At 49.4% G+C, this 22170-nt stretch overlaps 1 protein-coding gene across 1 annotated transcript in view; it reads left to right on the top strand.

Moving 5' to 3' along the window:
* The window catches only part of LGR6 (leucine rich repeat containing G protein-coupled receptor 6), a 120988-nt gene that overhangs the window by 90677 nt on the left and 8141 nt on the right, over positions 1-22170 (top strand). Inside the window, exons 8-17 of the mRNA XM_079106021.1 lie at positions 9351-9419; positions 11923-11994; positions 12207-12278; positions 13334-13402; positions 14602-14673; positions 15823-15888; positions 17054-17125; positions 17502-17573; positions 19189-19314; positions 20317-20477. Coding sequence (XP_078962147.1) covers positions 9351-9419; positions 11923-11994; positions 12207-12278; positions 13334-13402; positions 14602-14673; positions 15823-15888; positions 17054-17125; positions 17502-17573; positions 19189-19314; positions 20317-20477 — 851 coding nt within the window. The remainder of the gene's footprint in view (positions 1-9350; positions 9420-11922; positions 11995-12206; positions 12279-13333; positions 13403-14601; positions 14674-15822; positions 15889-17053; positions 17126-17501; positions 17574-19188; positions 19315-20316; positions 20478-22170) is intronic.

Genomic DNA, 22170 nt, shown 5'->3' with positions numbered 1-22170 from the left:
GAAAGAAGAGGAGGAGAAGAAGAAGGAGGAGGAGGAGAACTGGGAGAAGTCTTGGGTGATGCTCCTCTTTGGAAGACAGATGCGTGTCTGGACATCCTGCGGACAGGGCAAGGCCATGGGAGGCAGTGACGGTGGCAGTTTACCTTGGGATGGGAAGCATTTGTCAACAGAGCAAGCCAACTGTGGCCACTCTGGACCAGCATAGGCAGTAAGTGCTCCACCACCTCAAAAACTCAAGCAGAAATTAGACCCCATCCAACCGGATTCTCAGATTAGATTCCTACTGTGGGGGTCCGTTGGGCTGTTGCCTTTTCTCTCTTCCAGTTCCAGGTGCTTCGTTAGGGCAGGGCAGCTCATAATCTCCATATCAGAGATGGGCAGTTACATGAAGATCAGCGCACTATTGCTTCGGGTATATTCTGAATGTTCTCTCTGGCAAGGAAGAGAGTGTAGGTGGAGGGAGGGTGTGTCTGTGCCTCTCAATTGAAACTGATGACAATTTTACTAATTGCTGCCTTTATTAATGGGTGGCCTTTTATGTACGTTGTTTAGAAGGTAAAACAATGCTATTAGTCATAAAATGTCTGCTGCTCCCTAGCTTCCCAAGCACGTGGAATCAGATTCAAGACAGAAGCTCTGTCTGCAGCATGGGAAGAGCAATTAAGAAACGTTCATTGTGCTTGCTTGCCTTTGTTCCAGGCCTTTGGGAGATAAAAGTGGTTCTGAGTTTACAACCTATCAGAAATTTCTGTGTTTTGGGTTTCACGCTATGGAGTTATGCTCACCCACGTTCCCCTGTGTGCCCTTATCTGTGATCTGGTAATAAGCACAAATATTAGCCTTAAGAATAAAAATGTAAGTGGAAGTCCAATTAATGATATTCATCTTTCTTAATTGCTGCAAAAGGTGGATAGACAAACTTGTGTGCCTGCTGTTGTCTAATGAATGGAGCATCTGTTCTAGTATGTAGTGTCTAGTGAAAGGAAGAGGTAAAAGGGATTGGCATTATTTCCACGGCTACTCTGTGCCAGTCTCTGGACCAGGTGAACAGAGAAGCCTTCTGCAGGGGGTATCCATCTGCAGGCGAAGAAACAAGCTACGTAAATAAACGGACTTGTTCAAGGTAATCTTTGCGGGGTGGAGCTTGATAGAAATGGAACCTGGGGACACTTCACCACTGAGCTACATCCCCAGCCCTTTTTTAATTTTTAATACAGTGTCTCACTGAATTGTTTAGGGTCTCTTAAATTGCTGAGACTGGCCTCCAACTTGGGATCCCCCTGCATCTTCCTCCTGAGCCTCTGGGGTTACAGGAGTGTACCACCACACCCAGCAAGGCAATCTTTTATACAGAAGACCGAAAACTTTAACACAGACAGTAAAGCCAGTAACTGTGGTGCATACCTGTAATCCCAGCTACTCTGGAGGTTGAGGCAGGAATATCAAGTTCGAGGCTGGACAAGGGAATTTATAAATACCGTATCTCAAAAATGAAGCGACGTCGGGGGGTGGGGGCAGCTGTGCTATAGCTCAGTGATAGAGGGTCCCAGGGTTTAATCCCCAGGACTGAAAAAAAAATAAATCACATGAATAACACATAAAAAGCTGTCTAGCTTCTAAATCATAATTATTTGACTTTGACATGCTTATAAGCACTTTAAAAACTCCTACAGAATCCTCTTCCATTTATCCTCTTTCCCATTCTTCCTAAAATTTCTTCTTAGCCTTGCTGTTTGCAGCCTAACTAGGATCCAACTCTGGGTAGTATAAAAAACTATTTAAGCCAGGAGCCAAGAGGCCTGAGTTCAAGTTCTGACTTGAGGACTTTCAGCAATTCACTTTTCTTCTCCAAGCCTCATTTTCTTTATCAAAAAAAAAAAAAAAAAAAAAAAAAGGCGGCGCTGGACAAGATGCCTGTAAAATCCTGCCAGTTCTGTCTGCTGGTCCACAGTGAGGCTCCCCAGAAAGATGTATATGAAAGATTCATTCATAGACAATGAATGGCAATGCATTCTGCTGTCATATATAACTAATTAGAACAAATTAAACTAAAATTTAAAAAAAGAAAGATGAGGAGTTCACCATTTCTGCCCAGACAGACAGAAAGGAGAGAACCAGGATGTGGGTCCTTGTGCATTGTAGAGCTTGAGTTGCCTTTCAGCTCCTTTGACCAATTCCAAGTGTTTGCCATGGCTTTTGATTGGATTTGGCTGGATATGGCTAAGTAGATGAAGGGGAGGCGTAGCCATGGACAGCTGGAGCTTCCAGGCTGAATTCTGGCTGCTGTCAGGAATGGTTTCTCTTTAACCTCAGCCCTTCCACATCTTTGTCTACCTCCCAGGAGCACAGTCAAAACAATGAACTCTTCCTGAGCTTCTGGCTGATTCTGGGGGCTATTAAAGATAATAGACAGATGAATTTTCCATCTGAAGTTTAGGGCATCCTGTAACAGAAGAATCAGCCCGAGCCTGTGCCAGGGGTACAGTCCCCAGGAGGATGCATGTTAGAGACAAATGCCGAAGGGCCAAGACACGGCCCCAAAGTCACCAGCCACAAAGGCTAGAGGGGCCCATTTGAAACCTCGCCCAGTGAGTTCAAATGATCATCTTCAACAATGAAAGCTCAAATATGCAGCCTTGTGACTGGCTGCAGGAGATCCAGAAGTGAACCCACATGCTTCCTGACCACAACAAGCTTTCTGTCTCATGGGGTGACAATGGGCACGTGGATAATACCACTCCCAACTCAAACTGACTGGACTTCCTTCCATCCCAGCTCTTCCACGATGAACCATGGAACTGTGGCCAATGATTACTTCTCTTTGGGCCTCAGTTTCATGGCACCTACCTCAGAGGTATTAAATGAACTAATATATGATGATTAGGGTTTCCACAGCTGAGGATGTGGGGAAAGGGCATTCCAGGCAGAGACAGGAGCCGTCCAAGTAAATATACAGGGTGTGAAGATACAAGGAGCGTTGAAATTCAGATGGAGCTGAAAGATGGGTTTAGGGCATCAGAGCCTATTAAGGAATTTGGACTTTGTTAAGTCTTTGTTCTGGAAGCCTTTTCAGATTTTTCAGTAGAGGAGAGTGACAGAGTCAGCTTTGTATTTTAAAGAATTTTTTTTTTTTTTTTTTGCAAATACATAGTAGCAAAGAGTGTGGGCTCCAGACTCCCAACTGCCAGGGTTCAAATCCTGGCTGTGACACTGAATTAGTTAAGGTCGTCTAAATTGCTGTAACAAATAGACCAAAAGATGCACAATGACTCAAACACAATAGAAGTTTATTTCTGGATCATGTAACAGTCCAGGGAGGGAGTTTCTTCTTGGCGGGTGGCCCTGCTCCACATGGTGACTCCGGAACCTAGCTTCTTGGGTTCTTGCCATCCCCAGGGCCTCGCTGTTTTTAGCATCTAGTTGGTGAAGAGTAGAGAGACCATGGAGGACACAAGCTGGCTATTTTATAAACCCTGGACTAGAAGTGGCATGCACCATTTTAGCCCACATTCCTGCTATGAATCTAGTCATATGGCCCCACCTACTGCAAGGAACGTTGGGAATTACGCTCTAGCTACATTCCTGGCTATTCATCCTGGTACCATAGGATAATGCTATCCATAGAACTTTCTGTGATGGTGGAAATGTTCTAGATCTGTGCTTCTAATATAATAGAAGCTAGCCACATGTTGCTATTGAACACTTTTGTGACTAGGAAAACTGAAAATTGGATTTTAAAATCTTATTTACTTGTAATTAACTTAAATAGTCACATATGGCTTGTGGGTATGGTATTGGACAGTGCAGTTATAGAGGAGAGAGAGGAGGACTGGATATGGTGGCCCACATGTGTAATCCCAATGATTTTGGAAGCTGAGGCAGGAGGATCACAAGTTTGAGACCAACCTCAGCAACTTAGTGAGACCCTGTCTCAAAATAATAAAAAGTAAAAAGGGTTAGGAACATAGTTCAGTGATAGAGTGTCCCCTGATCCAATGTCAAGTTCAGTACAGGGAAAGAGAGGGAGAGGGAGAGAAACAGGAGAGAGGGGGGGGGGGGAGGGAGGGAGGGAGGGAGAGAGAGAGAGAGAGAGAGAGAGAGAGAAGAAGAAGAAGGAGGAGGAGGAGGAGGAGAAAGGAAAGGAAAAGAAAAAAAGAAAAAGGAAAAAAAGAGATAGGGGAAGGATTTTGGCAGACAGTGGTCTCTGCCACAGCAGTTTTTAGCTGTCTGTGAGTAAGTGACTGGTTTACTGTGTCTCACTTTCCTCATCTATAAATGGGTGTAATGGAATGTCTGCCTCTTAAGGCTGTTGTGAGGATTGAGAGGAATAATTCAGCCACAGCACTTAGTGGCCAGCACATAGTCAATGATCAACCAATGTTACTCCATGGATGGCCTGAAAGCAGTCACCTGACAGAAGTGTATACAGCCATCCAGGGGAGAGAGCCCTCCTACTTGATCCAACCCTTTCTGAAATCCAGCCCTGCCACCAAGGACCTGGTTCAATAGTAACATCTCCATGAAGCCCTCCTGGTCTTCCCAGATGCGTGTGATTGCCACAGCCTCCAGAGGTCCTGATGCTTTGTAGTTCCTCCAAGACCTCCCACATCCTACCAAGAGAGTTCACTTTGTCATCCTATGCATTTGTCTAGATAGGAGTTATTTTTAACCATCTCTCTACCTTCCACTTTACCCAGTGGAATTCATTGTGTATTTTGGGACATTTGGCAACAGATGCAATGACTTTAATTTATCAATGGCAGAGAGAGTTGCAAAGACATGTTCCCTGGACAATTAGAACCAGAGATTGCTGCTCCACAGCACCAAATGAAGCAGGGCTTTGGCAATTACCCAGGTCATTGGATCTATGTAAACATCTGCATGAGAAAATTCGGGCCACCTCACTGCCGTAGAGTTTGCAGAATCCTTTTTGACATTGGTACAATTTTTCTTCTCCCACATTTTTCTACAAAAATAGCCTGCAAGTTCACATGCCTTTTGCCATCTGTCTTTTCCCACTATTAGTCTACTCCTGGCAAAATTCCTCACCAGGAACTGCCAAGGAGGGCTGGAACCACTCAATTTGGCTGACTGGACATGGGTCCAGTGAACTAGAAGGGATCGAAGATAGCAAAGTCACAGGGGACCCATCCAGTGGTCTCTGTGGCTCTGGGAAAGCCTGACAGCGTCACTCAGGACTATTTGGTACCATTTTGACAATATCAAGGACATATCCTCATGGATCCTAGATTCTCTTTAGAGTTCACCAGTGTGCATTATGACTCTGTTTATTTGGAGCTTTTCAATTCGTGAATCAACGCAGGTCCTTGGGTTTCGGCTCTGTGCCTGCTCTTATTCTGGTGATTCGAATATGAAACAGACAAAGTTCATATGTTCAAGGTGCTTTCATCTGGTTGAGTGGGAAGAAAACAAATGACAGGTGACGATAGGCTTCATGAAGGCAAAGAAAACAGGGTGTCTCCTTATCTATCAATGTATAACAAATCTACAAAACTTAGTGGCTTCAGACAGCACCTTATCATTTCTCATTTCTCTTGACTCTGTGACTTAGCTAGGCTCCACCAGGTGGTCCTTCTGCTGGAAACTCCCACCCTCTGGGCTCACGCAGAAGGCTGTAGTCCTCCAGGGGTTCATCAAGGGTTGGGGGACCAAGACAGTGTTATGGTCTGGATATGAAGTGTCCCCCAAAAGTTCCTGTGTTAATTCAGGAATGTTCAGAGGTAAATGATTAAATTATGAGAGCTGTAAGCTAATTGGTCCATCCTAGTGTGAATGGACTGGGTGGCCAGTGTAGGCAGGCGGGATGTGACTGGAGAAGACAGGTTAACAGGGGCATGCCTTGAAAGGGTTCATCTTCCCTGTGGCCCCTTCCTCCTTCCCTCTCTCTGCTTCTTGGATGCCAAGAAAGGAGTAGTACTCTTCCACCATGATGTTCTGCCTCATCTGGGGCCCAGAGCCATGGATTCAGCAGATCATAAAACTAAACCTCTGGAACCCTGAACTCAAAATAAACTTTTTCTCCTCTAAGTTGTTCTTTTCAGATATTTTAGTCACAGTGACAAAAAGCTGAATGACAGAGACGACTTCACTCGCATGTCTGGGGCCTTGCTGCTGGCTGTTGACTGGCCCCCTCTCTCCACCTGGCCCTCACCATTCAAGAAACCCACCTGGATTTCATTACTCGTAGGGGAGTGTTTCAGGATTGAGAAGGTGTAGGCTGTGAGGCTCTTGTGACATAGGCCCAGGTTACACCATGTCACTTCCACCTCCCTCTGTCAGTCAATGCCATTCACAAGGACAGACATCTTTACATAGATGCACCTTTTGATAGAAGAAGCCACAAAGGATTTGTAGCCAATTTTAACTCAGTGCTCAGCGCAAAGGAATAGCAAGTGACAGGATGTGTTATTTGAAATGAAGTGGTCAGAGAAGGCCTCTGATGAGGCATAGTTTGAACAGAGAGCTAAATGAAGTGATGGATAATTCATGCAAATATCTGGGTAGAAAGCATTCTGGGCAGATGGAAAAACAAGCAAAGGCTCTGGGGCAGAACAAGGTAATTCTTTTTTTTTTTTTTTGGTCAGGGGACAGTACTGAGGATTGAACCCAGGGATACTTTACCACTCAGCTATATCCCAGACCTTTTTATTTTTTTATTTTGAGACAGGGTCTTGCTATATTGCTAAATTGCTGAGGCTGACCTTGAACTTGTGATCCTCCTGCCTCAGCCTCCTGAGTTACTGGGATTAAAAGCATACACCACCACAACCAACCACAACAATATAATTCTTTGCATTTGAGAAAGAAATTCAATTGTAAGGCTTTTTCAAGCGTGTGGTGGTAGGGGTCAAACCCAGGACCTCAAAAATGCTAGGCAAACACTCTACCACTAAGTCATATCTCCAGCCTTATATTAAGGCTTTTCAATGAAGATATGTCCATGTTGTGAAAAATACAGTTCTCCTATGACTGGAAAATTCCTCATGCAGCTGAGCCAAGCTGAAAGAGAACACCTGTTTGATTTGATTTTTGGTACCAGGGATTGAACCCAGGGCACTTAACCACTAAGCCACATCCCCAACCCTTTTTATTTTTCATTTTGAGACAGGGTCTCACTAAGTTGTTTAGGGCCTTGCTAAGTTGCCTTTGAATTCACAATCCTCCTGCCTCAGCCTCCTAAGCTACTGGAATTACAGGCACCACTGTGCTCAGCACAGGACATCTGATTTTAAAACACTGAGATATGAAGATGAATCATTGATGTAATTTAAGAGTAAAAAGTGCCCATCTCCTTCATCTCTGCTGCCTCTGGCCTGATGGTCTAGGCATCTTCTGCAGCCCCTGGTAGAACTCCAGAAACCCCAGAGTTTGAAAAGTGCCCCCTGCTTCCAACCCCAATACCTCTGGTTTCAGTCTAAGTGCTTTGCACACATCCTGGCCTCAGCTGGACCACAGCCTTGCCTTCGCACAGCCTGTGGGAGCGTCTCTGTAAGCTAATCAACATTTGATGCAGGGGAGGCCAGGGTGTCTGGTTCGCTGAAGGATGGAGCAGAGCAGAGCAGAAGGGGTTTTATGCTGTAAGTACCCAGGATCACCAGGGTAGTCTGAGGGTAATCGAGTAATTAGTGTGTGTATGGAGGGGACAATTATCCGGCTTGCTGGCTGCCAGGCGCTTGTCACTGCTCCCCTGGCCCTTGGGCTGGGTTCCTGGCTCTTCCTGTGGACTATTAAGTGTAATGGCTCTGTCATGCGGAGGAGTCTGCCATTATCTCTGTGTTAACATGATATTTATCACAAAACCCTGCAAGTCACTCTGTAATTAAAGGACCTCCACATGGTTCCTCTGCCCTGGCATTGGACAGCCATTGAAGCTGTCAGGAAAGGGGTGGCTTTAAAAGGCTAAGAAGATGGGCTCAGGTCCTCCTGAGAGGCTCCAGGGGAACATTAGAACTGACCCCTCCACCCCCTGCCACACATGCCACCATTGCCAAAGCCTGGGACTGTGCAAGTCAGGACTTTAGAGGCGTCAAGATCCCAAATTGGGCACATTCCCACCTGGGGCTAACTCATTGGCTACTGAGTAAACTTCCTGTCTCTTGGGCTACTTCTGTTTGTCATGAGCAGTTCTAAATCTTTTCTGATAAAAATAAAATTTGCCCTGTGCCTCTCCTGCATCTCTGCCCTGTCATCCCTGCTCCAGGCACAAACACAGAGGCCCCTTGAAAGAGGGAAAGGAATGAAGTCAGGATCACTTTAGGGTCAATATTTGGTCCCTGTCGTCTAAAGAATGCTGTCACAAGCGTCTTTATACAGGGCTATAGATTCTTCTGTGGGATAAGTTCCTAGACTGACAAGCTGAGCATGGATCTTTTCATCCAAAAAGGATGTTGGTAAATTGTTTCTAAAAAGTTGCACACATTTAAATTCCCACTAAAAGTTTATGAGACAGCTTGTTTCCCCATAGCCTTGCCAACTTGGGTTGCCACCTCTTTCAAGAACTACCTCCATCGTTTTCTGATTACGCATGTGATATGTATTCACTGTAAAAAATAAAATAAAATCAAAAAGGGTAAGAGAAAACAAAGAACTGTTTTAGTGACTGTTGTGCCACTATCCAAACATTAAAAAACACTACCCATCTTTGAAGAAGACAACAGCAGAGACCACAACCAAGGTAATCACCTGAGAAATTTTCTGGAATCGAGAAAGAGGCAAGGTGTTAAAGATCACCCATCTGCCAGGTGCAGTGGTAGCACTTTTTAAATGCCAGCTACTCTGGAGGCTCAGGAGGATCACAAGTTCCAGACCAGCCTCGGGAACTAAGCAAGTCCCCTCCCCCCATTTCAAAATGAATGAAGGAATGAATGAATAAAAGAAAAAGGTTTGGGGTGTACCTCCATAGTAGAGTGCCACTGGGCTCAATCCCCAATCTCACACACACACACACACACAAACACAGACACACACACAAATCACCCCATTCTCCCCATTCTCCTGCCACCTTCCCTCATAGCTCCAAAGTCTTGAGATACTTTCCTCAGCTTGTGGAGACTATTCTGAGGGGGGTGGTTCCAGGTATCCACACCCTTGAAGTGTGTCCCTGATTCCAAACAGTTCTGCTGCCAGGAAGGCTCCAAGCCTGAGGATTTGTGGAGTAGGAATGGAGTGCAAACATTCCAAAAATATGTTTCCAGACGTTGGCAGCTGGATCCCACAGATTGGAAAACCCATCTCTCTGGTCAACCCCAGAGCCAAGTTTCCATTTCTCAGGGACCCTGACATGCCCTGTTAAGCCTCTGTGCTAATGACGGCTCTGCTTTCTGTTCCAGAGACCTGAATTATAATGAGCTGCAGGAGTTCCCCGTGGCCATCCGGACCCTGGGCAGACTGCAGGAACTGTAAGCTCCTCTGCTGGTTTCAGCGGGTGTCTCCTCCCAAGAGCAGGGATTGAAGCCAGCCTGGGCCTTGCTCATGCCCTCGCCTCCTCGCCTCCCATGGTCCTTGTAAAATCTGTGGTCGCTGGCCGTGCCGATCCCCAGCATAGCTCTAAGCAGTCACGGGCCTCCTTAGCTTGGCTTTGAGCATCTCCTGGGGGTGTGTCATCAGCATAAGTAGCCCTGGGTCCTTCCAGCCTGGGAAGGCACTTGGTATGAGCCGCCTCCTGTAGCCTGGGCCTGGCACTGCCCTGCCTTGGTTGAGATGTGTCCAGAGACGAATGAGGAGAGGCACTGGAGGCCCATTTACAGGGTGGCTGCTCAGCACCTTGTCTCTAAGAGGACTGAGAAATTCCCTCTGGTTCCCACAGTCACAGTTCGTTATTCTATTTGAGCTTTCACTGAGCACCCACCGTGCCCAGTGCTGCACTTAGTGCTGAACAAACAAAGAGTAAAGTAGACATGGGCCTTCCTCAAGGACCCTTCAGCCCTCACAACACACAGGAACACATGGAAAACAAGGCACTGGACAAAGCAGTATGATTCTAACCCTAAATCATGCAGCGTTTGCTAAAATGACCGGAGGAGATGGAACAATCACTGTGTACTGGGGCATCCTGAGATTGGTCTTACAGAATGAGTGGGGCTCAGAAGGAGGAGGCGTTGCCTCATTTCAGACAGCACAACGGTGTAGGCAGCAGAGCTGGCAGAGGGATGACTCTCGGAGGGAGGCCTGCCTTACTGGAAGGGAGACTCTCAGGACCTGAGAGATCTATCGTTCAGCTGGACTAGAGTCAGATTAAGGGCCAGAAGTGAACCCCAGACTTTCAAGCAGACCAGCATCTTCATATCTCAAACTGCCACCTAAGATCAATAGGAAAGGCCCATGCCACTTTCCTCATTTCTTCCAGAAGTTTAAAGATGTGAATACCAGGTGTATGTAGCACATAAACAATGGCTGGGCCGCCAAAGGAAAGGGTCTGAGACGCTATGGGAAGTCCTCCATTGCCAATGAAAGAATTTTTTCCAAAGGAGGGATGATTTTTTTTTTCCTTTTGCCCTACGACATGAAAGAAGGATGATATTTGATCAATAAAGAAGGCATGGAGGAAACAGGATATGCCAAGGCATAGGGAAGTCCCAAGCATGAGGGAAGAGAGTAGACACCTAAGTTAGCAAGAACAAGAAAATACATGTGCATGGAGTGAGTGTATGCATACATCTATCCATCTATCTCTATTTATCCATCCTTCTATCTATCCATGCATAGCTACCTATTTATACTCATCCATCCATTCATCCATTCATCCATCCATCCATCCATTCATCCTTTCATCCATTCATCCATCTGTATCTATCCATCTATCTCTTGTCTATCTATATCATCTCTATCCATCTATTTGTATATCTATCTACCAATCTTTATCCATCCATTCATTCATCATCTATTTCTTTCTATCCATCCCTATCTCTCACCTATCTATCTCATCTCTATCTCTCCATCTGTGATCATTTATCCATCTCTGCCCACCATCCACTTGGAGAAGACTACCTGAGGTTAGGGCCTTGCTTATAAACATCCCAATCCTTCAGAGCTTTGTCCAGCACAAGATACAAAGGATATATTAAAATACATATGCAACGAGTGAACAGACGGGATGAGTGAAGTAACGAACAGGACTCAGAGGCTGGCATTGGCCTGAGGTGTCCAAGCTGAACTTGAGTGAGAAAGCATGAAGCTGAAAGCCATGGCAGGAGAGCACGGGAGGACACTTGGTGCTGGAGGCTCTGGAGAGCAAGAGGACAACTGAAAGGGCCTTCTCAGCACGACCGTGTCGTCAGCGGAACATGTCACTTCTTGTGAAATGTTCTTTCCAACTAACCAAACACATAGTTCCCGGCTTCCACACCTTAGACCCTCAGCTGGGGGCCTCATTCCTCACCACCCCATGATGCCATTCCTGGTCACTCAACCCCTGACTCTGTCCCTTGCCCCTCCTGCTGCTATAGACGCTTCAGTGTTTCTTCAATTTAGGGCACTGAGGCCAAGTCAGTCTCCATTTGAGGAACATCTCTTGCCCTGGTACTTTCTGCATCCCTATTTTCTTTCCACACACCCTTAGCTTCCTCTGCGGGCACCCACCAGGACTCCGGGCATAAGTGATCAGGGAGAGGGCTCTCCTCTTGGGACCTGTAATCAGCTTCTTGCCCTTGGGGTGCTCTCATGGGCTCCAGAGGCCAGCAGCCTGGGACTCCACCCCTCACTGTCCTCACACAGCCAGGGGAAAGGATGGATGTGTCGTTGAACCAAGAAAATTTACGGGCAGGATTGGAACCTGGGGTCTCCAGGCTGATGCCCTTCTGTCTCACAGTCTGTATAATTGTCAGGAAGCCCCCATGGAGTCCCCTTTTCTTCCTCTCCATACCTTCCCCCAAGTCCTCATTGCTCCTGGGTGCTGTCTTCCAGGGGGTTCCACAACAACAACATCAAGGCTATCCCCGAAAAGGCCTTCATGGGCAATCCTCTGCTGCAGACCATGTGAGTACTGCCGTTCTGTCTCTAGGTGCTGAGTGTATGGGTACAGCGGCTGGGGAGGGCGAGGGCCATTCTTAGAGAGCAGCAGGGAGGCAGGACTATGGGAGGACTTGCCTTCCTTGTCCCCTTCCAGGGAGAAGAAGGAAGCAAAGGTCGACCTTGGTCCCAGCTGAAAGGGGGAAACTGAATTAGGTGCTTGGGTCTTTTTCTTCCAGACACTTTTATGATAACCCAATCCAGTTTGTGGGAAGGTCAGCATTCCAGTACCTGCCTAAACTTCACACGCTGTAAGTTCGTGCTTGAAGGCTGCTCCAGCCAGGGCCCCTCCTGCCCTCACTCCTTGCTCTCTCCTGCCTTTGGCCTGCAGATCTCTCACCTGCAAGGCATAGTCCTACTGGGAGATGTGGTCCTCAGGGCTGTAGGCCTCCACTTTACTCGCCCTATTTCCAGATCTGTCTGGACTTAATAGTCTCCCTTATCCTCCATGACCTGTGGCTTCTTTCCATTTTATAGAAGGAATCTGGATCTCACAGGTACTGCCTGGGCATATGCCCGTAACCCTTAACTTCTGATCCTGGGTCCATTGCTGGATGCCATGCTGCCTCCTCGAGGTTGTTGACACATTTTTTGTGCATTTGTGGGCAGGAAAAATAGAAAGGGAGAACCATCAGTTTAGAGCAGCCTGAGAACCAACGGATTCAAATAAAGCCACAGCAGATGGCAGGATACAGGAGACCCTGTCTTTGGCTCTAAGAAACAAACCCCAGGAGCCAATGACTTTTCCCAAAGCATGCAAGATGTTGCCTTTTAAACAGAGGCGATTGCCTGTGGATTTTGGTTGTTGCTTTGTTGTAAGGTGAAAACTAAGTCGTTCAGCTCACTCTGGGCTGAGGTCAACTGAGCCAATTTAAGAAAATGGCTTAGTGGGTGCACACCTGTAATCCCATCTACTCAGGAGGCTGAAACAGGAGGGTTGCAAGTTCTAGGTCAGCCTGGGCAACTTAGCAAGAACCTATCTCTAATAATAATAACAATAATAGCAACAACAACAACAATAATAATAAGGAGCTGGGGATGTAGCTTTAGTGGTAGAGCACTTGCCTAGTATATGTAGGTTCAATCCTCAGCACCACAAAAAATGGGGCACAAGAAAATGGCTGGTTGGACCCTGCTAAGTACCAGTCTCTACTAGGGCCAGAGTGGCTGATTTGAGGGAGGCTTGGGGAAAGATGACATTTTCCCAAAAAGTAGAGTCTCTGAGTGGGAAGAAGCCTGAGGGTTGAGATCCCCCATATTGAGATGCCCCGACTCACCCTCCAGCGCTGGTCATCTCTCTTTCCAGATCCCTGAATGGCGCCATGGACATCCAGGAGTTCCCGGACCTCAAAGGCACCAGCAGCCTGGAGGTCCTGTGAGTGGATCATCTCTCCTCCACCTGCTCTGCCTCCCCAGCTTCAGTCCCCAGCGTCAGTCTTCTGCCTCTGGACCCTGGAAGGCCTTCCAAACCCTTTACTCCCCACCCCTGGCCTGCCTCTGCTAAAGGTGCCGCCCCAGGGCCTATGGGCCATCTCCTGATGTGCACTGCCTCCAGGCCAGGCACAGGTGGCAGGATGGGGCTGAGGAGGCTGGTTTCCCTCTGACTTCAAAGATTCTAACCCCAGACATGGGTGCAGAGGACGCAGGACCAGGAGCAGAGTTGTGAAAACCCGCCTTCTTTGACTTTCTGAGGCAAAGCCATTCTCAGAGTCCCTATTATTACCTTCCGTAGTATGGGGAAGGGGTGTCAGCGCATAGTAGGTCCTCAAAGCATTTTAAAGGAATGAATGAAACAACCAAGCAAACACCCAGTGATTGTTTGGAAATGAACTCTCCACCCCACATCGCCCAGCTTATTCATGACATTGCTGGGACTGGAACTGCTCCTCTGTGTCTCCATTGTCTTCCCCCTAGATTTGCTGGCATGTGGGAATTTTTCCATAAGGGAAGTAATAGTTCCCCAAGGATGACCTTGGCCTTGGATCTTTACTGGGACACCCTGTGCCAAGCCAAGCCCATTCTCCAATCTGTCCCCACAACTCTCTCCACCCCGGCCCCTGGGTCCTTCCCTTTTTTCTCCTCTCTTCTCCCTCCTGCAAGGCATAGGGAGAGAACTCTGTGCTTCATTCCCAGCATTCAACTAGAACTTTTTCTTTCTCTCCCTCTCATGGCCATCCCTCTTCTCTTAAGCCTCCAGAGCACATAAGATTCAGCCCCTGTCCTACAGGCTCAGTGTTGCAGGAGACCATTATGATCCATGGGGTGGGGATCAGATGGGGTGAGTGGGTGGGACTGGGCCTGCAGGGACTGACTGTCAAGCACAGCCCTTGGGCTGGGTCCCTCTCTGTCTCCATTTCCCAACCTTAGCTCCTCCAGGCCTAGGGAAGTTTGGCACTCAGATGCCATGCTCCTTTCTGTTCCTGAAGCCCCGCCCCAGCCCTGTCTCTCCCACCACTTCTTTCTTTTGTCAGCTCTGTCCTCCCACGACAATATCAGGTCCAGGGCTGGAGAACCGTGGCTGGGAATGGCAGGGCCCTGGGCCTGGTGCCAGCTCTGTCTCTGTTCTCCCTGCAGGACCCTGACCCGTGCAGGCATCCGGCTGCTCCCGCCAGAAATGTGCCAGCAACTGCCCAGGCTCCGAGTCCTGTGAGTGGCTCACAAGCATTCCACGGTCTTGGCATCATGTGTCTTCTCCCATGTCCCAGCAAAGGCCTCCCCTGCTTCTTTCTGTCCCACTTGGTCACATCTTTCTGGAGAGGGGGTGCAACTTAGGGTCCTGCTGAGAACCTGCCCAAGAAGGCCTGGACTGTCCTCTTGTTCAGGATAAAAAGACGATGGCCTTTGGAGTCAGATCTGGGTTGCATGAGGCCCAGCTCAGGCCCTGACTAGCTGCATTAATTGGATTCACCCTTTAATGTCTTTAAGCTTCAGTCTATCTGCAAAAAGAGTACGTTGGTGAGCATTGGAAAAAAATGTGTTAAGCACCTAGCACACATTTAGTGCTCAATAAGAGGCATTGTTACTCTAATTTATACAAAAATGTTCACTCCTTCTGGGACTGTGAAGATACCTAAGTGGCCTATAAATTAAGTCAAGGGTTTTGTTTTGTTTTGTTTTCTTCTCTCTCCCTTCACTCCAACTTAAATCTGAGACTCCTCACCAGGGATCATAGGCCCACAGCTCAAGAAGGGTACGCTGACACACAGGTGTCCTAAGACATGGGTTTCAGAGCCAGTCTTGCCACTGTCCAGCAGTGTGTCCCTGGACAGATCTGTTCTAAGGTTCTGAGGCTAGGGTTGCTCATCCACTAGGTGAAGGCACTAGGCCAGATGTTCCCACAGGGCCCCAACTCCAATCCTCCCTACTGACACCATAAACAATGGCTATAGGCGCCATCGACTCCAGTTGGCACAAACTGGCTTGCTCTGTGGTTCCCTCTGGCTGTCCGGGTGTCCTGCTCCCAGTCTGCCTCTCTCCTCAGGCCCTCTCTCCACAGCCCTCTACCTTCTTGCTCCACTTCCCCAGGATGCCTCCAGCGTCCTTCAGGAGGATAAGGCAGCCCTATTGGGAAAAATACCCAGTTGCCCACTCCAAGCCCAGTGAGGAGTAGGGCTCAGCAAGGGGACATGAAGAGAAGTCTGACTGAGGAAACTGGTACCCTCAGCTACCGTGTCCCGGTAGGGTCCCTGTGATCTTCAACTACTTGACAAGAAAGCACAGCCCAGCCAGAGCTCCTTCTCCGGCCCTCACATAGTCACCGCTTTGCCCCAGCCCTGGCCTTTCTCTCTTCCCTAGGGAGCTGTCTCACAATCAAATTGAGGAGCTGCCCAGTCTGTGCAGGTGTCAGAAGTTGGAGGAAATGTGAGTTTGGGGGCCGCAGGGAGACAAAGGCAAGCCAGATTTGGCAGGTCTGAGGGGCGAGTCCACAAGGGTTGAATCAGGCTCAGAACTTTCTCCCTTCTCTGAGTTTTTTGGACAAAGGCATTAAGGCTGGGGACTTGGAAGAGGACTAGATATGACCCCTAGGACTGACTCACAGCTGATAATAGACCCAGGAGCTGGTACCCTAAAGGAGTCTAGGGTGGCTCCTTAGGAGTCAACAGCAACACAGAAATGCAGTAGTGAATGAGGAGTTGGGGTTCGGCTCTGTGGTGAAGTGCTTGCCTAGCATGTGTGAGGCCTGGGTCCAATCCCCAGCACTGGGGAAAATATTTAAAAAAAAAAAAAAAAGAAGCTAGAAAAGAAAACTCAGTAGTGATGAGGGACCAGGCCACATTAGGGCCTGGTGGGCTGGATGTGAGAAGGCTTCAGTGGGGCTGGAAGCAGCCTGCATTCTGGAGCATGCACTCTCATTTCCCACACCCCCATAAACACACCACACACACACACTCCTTGGGATTCAAGTTTCACAAGGAAAATCATCACTTTAAAAATTCTCTAAGCCCTGTCCACCCAGCTCCTGCTTCCTCAAGCTAGTATGGCCTCCTGGGCTGCTGTGTATCTATACTTCTAGGCAGGGCATCCTTTGTAGGGCTAGGTCAAGAAGGATGCCTAAGGGTCTGTCCTGTTGGTCTGGGTGATGGTAAAGAAGGCTCTTTGACATTGCTGAGGCCCAGGATCCATCTCACCAGTGTAGCGAGCCCTGCTTCCCAGCTCAGGCCAGTCCATCAGGCTGTCCAAGGACTGGGCAGTGCTCTGCCGCTGGGCTAGGATCTGGAAGACCCAGTGGAGGAGTGTGAGGGGCAGTTCAGCTGGGCCGGGAGCCAGGCCCGGTGGGAACATTGGAAGCTGACTCCCTTTTGGGCCACAGGGATGGTTTTGTGGCTTTGTCTCCTGACCCACTTACCCAAGGCAACCGGATCTCCTTGTGCTCCCTTTAATTCTGGTGACATCCGCGGGCTGGGCCCTTTCTTCCTGTGCCAGGAGAAGTGGGGGGCTTTTCTTTCTTCTTCCCAGTGCTCAGGGGGCGTGGATCAGAGCCAGAGTCTGAGCCCGCAGGCTCATCCAACCTCTCTTGCTGCCCTAGCGGCCTCCAACACAACCGCATCTGGGAAATCAGAGCTGACACCTTCAGCCAGCTGAGCTCCTTACAAGCCTTGTGAGTACCTGCAGCACCCAGTGGTGGGCCCTGGAGAAGCCATTGCCAGGCTCAGACCATAGCACATGTGTCCAGTGTACGTGACATGCACATAGACTTCCTGCTCCACCACCTCTACTCCCAGGACACTCACAGGACGAGAAGTACCTCCCCATACAGATAGTACTCAGGGGCCATGAGGCTCTAGAACCAATCTGCTATGTCCCTGTTTCTGGTGCCACAACCAGGCTGGAAGCTGGGCAGCAGCCGGCACCTTCCCCCAAAGGCTAAGGTCACTGCTACTGGAGGGAGGTCAGACAGGAGGGGATCCCAGGCTGGGAACAATGAGTCCTCCACATGCCACTGTCCTCTCCTATCACACACTCTCTGTCCACAGGGACCTAAGCTGGAATGCCATCCGATCCATCCACCCAGAAGCCTTCTCAACCCTGCGCTCCCTGGTCAAGCTGTAAGCACCCGCTGACTCTCCTCCAGGATGCTAGGGACCAAGTGGAACCTCCAGATGGGGCAGAAGGGCCATCCCTGGTCAGGGACATGCATAAAAGTTTGACCACACATGCCAGAGATCTGGACTCCAGCCTAATCAATCATTCTGACAGTTCGTTTGACACATCGTGAGGCCTGATAAACAGAATCGGCCTCTTGCAAGCTCCAGAACATCATATGCTAATGTTCTGCCAAATTTTGGCAGCCTCAGTCCTCCCCATGTCTCCCTGTCCCACCTGCACTCTACCCCCAGCCCTTACATGCTCTACATGCACCAATAAAAGGGGTGTGTGGGCCTGGAACTCCACAACACAAGAGGGCGGTGGCTGTTGGGGGACCCAGGGTCTCAGAGAGTTCAGGAGTCCTGCTTGAGCATGACTCTAAAGGCTGCCATTCTGCAGAACAGCAGGGGACCAGAAGTCTGCTGATTTACATAGAATGTAAACAGGGAGCTTGCAGGTTTGGCTGCCTGGTCATTATTCAGGGCCGCAGATGGGGCTGCCACTCGCTGTGGTACAGGCTATTGACTGCCCCATGATCCTACTGATACCCTTCCTCCCTGTGTTCCAAGTTGTATGTCCCAAAGGTAGGTTGCCCCGAAGGGACCTTTTCTAATAACGCAGAGATTCCCTTGGGCCAACTCCAGCCCTGGCTACAGAGCTTATCCAGCCCCACACCCTCACGCCACAGGTGACGTCTCCAAGTTCCAGGGGAGAGGCTCAAAGATGAGGACAGAGCCCAGGGCTCCCGGGCTGCGCAGTCTCTTCCCAGGCTGTGGCTCCCTGGGCTCTGGACTGCGACCTTGCAAAACTCTCACCTTACGTCTTCCCTCTCCTATTTGCTGTACTCCTGCCAGATAGGTAGGGCAGATATTTTTATCCTTTGAAAGATGAGGACATTGGAACTCAGGCAGATTTGTGACTCCCTTTGGTTACACAGTGAGTTGGTGACAGTGCCAGGTTTCCTGCCTTCCAGTCCAGGGCTATTTCCACCACGCACCGTCTGTAGTGATGGTGTTTGCCTTGGAGCCCCGGCTTCCTCTAATGCGTCTCCAGTAGGAGACCACGTATGTCCTCAGCTCTGGCTCCAGGCAGGCGCTGTAGGACGGAATGGATGACCCAATCCCTGCTGTAGCCAGATGCCCAGCTCCATCCTATTCCCCACTCTGGCCTCTGCATCATCAGAAAAACAGAGGAAAGGACAGAGGAGGAAGCAAACAGCAGGCAGTTCCCCTAGGGGGACGGGACGGGCAGAGATTCCTGGATGGTCTGAGGGATTCAGTTACCTATAAATTGGGACAACTTGGCATTAAGTGAGAACAGCCCCTGGTACAGAGCTGGCACTTGATGTCTGTTGCGTGACTGAATGAACAAGTCCATTATAGATGTGCCTCTGGCAACTCTTGACCACCCCCCCCCCCCCAGTGTGTTATGCTGTCTTCTCTCGGTGTTCATGTTCTGTCCTTTGCTCCTCTCCTCTCGCTTCCATCCCAGGCACACTGGCCACACCCTTCGCACAGCCCTGCCCCCTCAGCAATCCCACTGACTGCCAATAACCCTGACCATCCACTGTCCTAGGGACCTGACAGACAACCAGCTGACCACACTGCCCCTGGCTGGGCTAGAGGGCCTGATGCATCTGAAGCTCAAAGGGAACCTGGCTCTGTCTCAGGCCTTCTCCAAGGACAGTTTCCCAAAACTGAGGTGAGGGCCTGGCTTTTCCCCACATCTAGGTATGTTTGCCCAGGGCTGCTGGAGGCCAGGGAGGGACAGAGTGAAAGCCGTAGGACCTCACCCCAAGAAGAGCCAGTGGCTTGACGTTTACCTGAGACAGCATGGGAAGGTTCCCTGGATCTCCTGACTGTCTGGTCTTATACACGCCTCCCATTCCTCTGCATCTCCTTTCTAGCATTTCCCCATCCCAAGTACCACTCCTGGGGACACTGGGACCTGTGAGGACAGTAGTAAGCTGAGCCGAGGGCCCTCAGACTTCCTCATTCTTTGCCTGGTTCCACACAGCCAGACTGTCCGTCCTCACTTTGGCAGCATCTGGGTCCCTGGAATCAGGGCAGAGCCCAGGGCACTGATGAGTGGAAAACAAGCTACACAGCCAGTCCCTGGTGCTAATGACATCCAGGCCTCCTCCGTGCAGCGGCAGCGGCAGCGCAGCCTGTGTGGCCTGAGCCTTGTCTACTAGAAACTAGCGAAATGCCCAAGGCCTTTGCCCTTGCCCTCATAAGGGCACAATCCAGCTCTGATGAGCCCACAGGGGCAGGGTAGGGTGTGGGTCTCACAGAGGGCAAGGGTAAAGCATCCCTAGAAGAATCCCTGCCTCCTGCCACATAAAAGAAGATTTGCTGCCTAGGCTGCAGAGCAGAGCGCCCTAAGTGCTGTGTGACCTTGGGAAAGTTGCTCCCCACTCTGAGCCTGTTAAGAGTCCTTCTTAAATAAAGGGCAGACGTTTCTCTCCCCATCTCAGTTCTGAAGATGAATGAGGAAAAGACTGGCATATGCCCAGAGCCCTTCAGAGTCAGGCTGCAAGACTCTTAACAAAGAAAGCCCCCAAGGCTGCGGGCATAGTGAGCAGGACGCTGTGTGTTGAAGGGCAGGTACCTAGTCCCTGGTTCCCGGGCTGGGGAATGGCTTAACTCAGGCTAGGGTCTTAGACTCCAGACATAATGAGGTGGCCCCTCTCCCCCTCCTCAGGATTCTGGAGGTGCCCTATGCCTACCAGTGCTGTGCCTATGGGGTCTGCGCCAGCTTCTTCAAGCCCTCTGGGCAGTGGCAGGCTGAGGACTTCCACCTGGAGGAGGAGGAGTCTCCCAGGAGGCCCCAGAGCCTCCTTGCTGGACAAGCCGAGAACCACTGTGAGTGACTGGGACGCCTGGACTGGTGGGAGGGCAGCTGAGAGAGGAAGTTAGGGAGGAGGCTTGGGGGACCTGGAAGGGGATCTAAGAGGGGAGGCAGAGGGAAGTCTGAAGGGTGGCTGCTTGTGACCTGGGAGCACCTTGTCTCTCCAATGCAACACCCCAGTTACTTGGGGGGGGGGAAGTAATGATGGTAACAATGACAACTAGGTCTCAATAGTTCCTGATCCTTCGTACCTCACAGGCGCTATCTCTGTTAATACCCTGCCCTTGGGGCTCACATGTTTCTTTGTGATTACCTTCGACCTCAGGGCATTCTCGGAGAAAACAGACCTGAGCCAAGAGGATTGAATTAAGTCAATTGAATTAAACCTGCTTGCAGAAAGGAAAAAAAAAAAAAAATCGCTCCTAATATGTCCTAGAACCAAAAGGAACACTGTAGAAATTGTTCTCCTCCAAGAGTGCCCTGCACCTCCTATCTCCCGTGAGTCTGCAAGTGAGACTTCAGTGGTCACTACCCACAAGAGGGTTTCACTGAGGTCTGTCTTGGGCCAGATCTGTTTCTGGAAGAGTTAAGGTGAAAGGGAAAGATTGGGGTGGACAGCCAGGGTTTCTGAGGAACCGAGTACTAAGAGGTGTTGTGGTTGTAGGGCAGAGGGGAGTATTTCCCCTCCCCCCTGCGCCATGTTACTGAACACAAGAAGAACAGGAAAGAAACAAGACCCTGCTTCTTGTCTTCCTTTTTCCATCTTGAGCTTCCTCTCAATGGAGAAGTTGAACTGAAAAATCAGATCTAAGTATGTAAGAAAAACACCTCATAATGATGTAGACAGAATTGAGTCTAACCCCAACTATAGCTTTCACCAGTTGGGTTGGCTAAGATAAGTTGTTTAACCTTATTGACACTCTATTTTCTTATCTTCAAATGAGAAAGATAGCTGGGCCCAGTGTTGCACACCTATAAGCCCAGCGACTTGGAGGCTGAGGCAGGAAGATCGCAAGTTCAAGGCCAGCCTTAGCAATTTAGCCATCCCTTCAGCAACTGAGCGAGACCCAGTCTCAAAATACAAAAATAAAAGGGGCTGGGAATGTAGCTCAGTGGTCAAAGGACCCCCGGGTTCCCCAGTACTAATAAAATAAATGACAAAGAGAATACATCTCTCATAGGCTGTTGGGGAGGACTGAAAGAGTCTGTACAAAGTGAAGTGTGTTTGCCACTGCTGCTGCAGAGAACTGGTGCCTTCTGGGCACATGCGTGGGGACAGTGTAGTAGCGTAGTTCAGGATATAGCCTTGGACGTTGAGTGGGCAGTCTGGGGGTCTCTGAGACCCTCCCTCCCAGTGCACTAAAGGCCCTCCTAGGGAGGGTACAAGGACCTGACAAGGAGGCTCCCAGCAGCTGGCTGGGCCAGCAGACAGCTGTCCCCAGGGGACATTCCCGGATGTCTGCTACACACTCCCTCAGGGGGCTGGAAGGAGGAATGGAAACTTTCCTTCCTCAAGGTGAAACTTTCCACCAGGCTTAAGTCTTGGAGAACCACAGGGCGTCAAGCTCGTGGGCTGCCTGCCGCCTGTAATGGGAGCTAGGGCAGGGCCCCCCACTTCCTGTGGGAGCAAACGAGCCTTGAGAAGGAAAGCCAGGAGCCCTGCTCCAGCCAGATTTGATTTCCTCCTTGTTTGAAGAGTGGTTACTT

The sequence above is a fragment of the Sciurus vulgaris genome, assembly GCF_902686455.1.
Source record: "Sciurus vulgaris genome assembly, chromosome: 12".
In the NCBI taxonomy this organism is placed as follows: domain Eukaryota; kingdom Metazoa; phylum Chordata; class Mammalia; order Rodentia; family Sciuridae; genus Sciurus; species Sciurus vulgaris.
The sequence above is the reverse complement of the archived record's forward strand: the minus strand, read 5'-3'. Positions and strand labels throughout refer to the sequence as shown.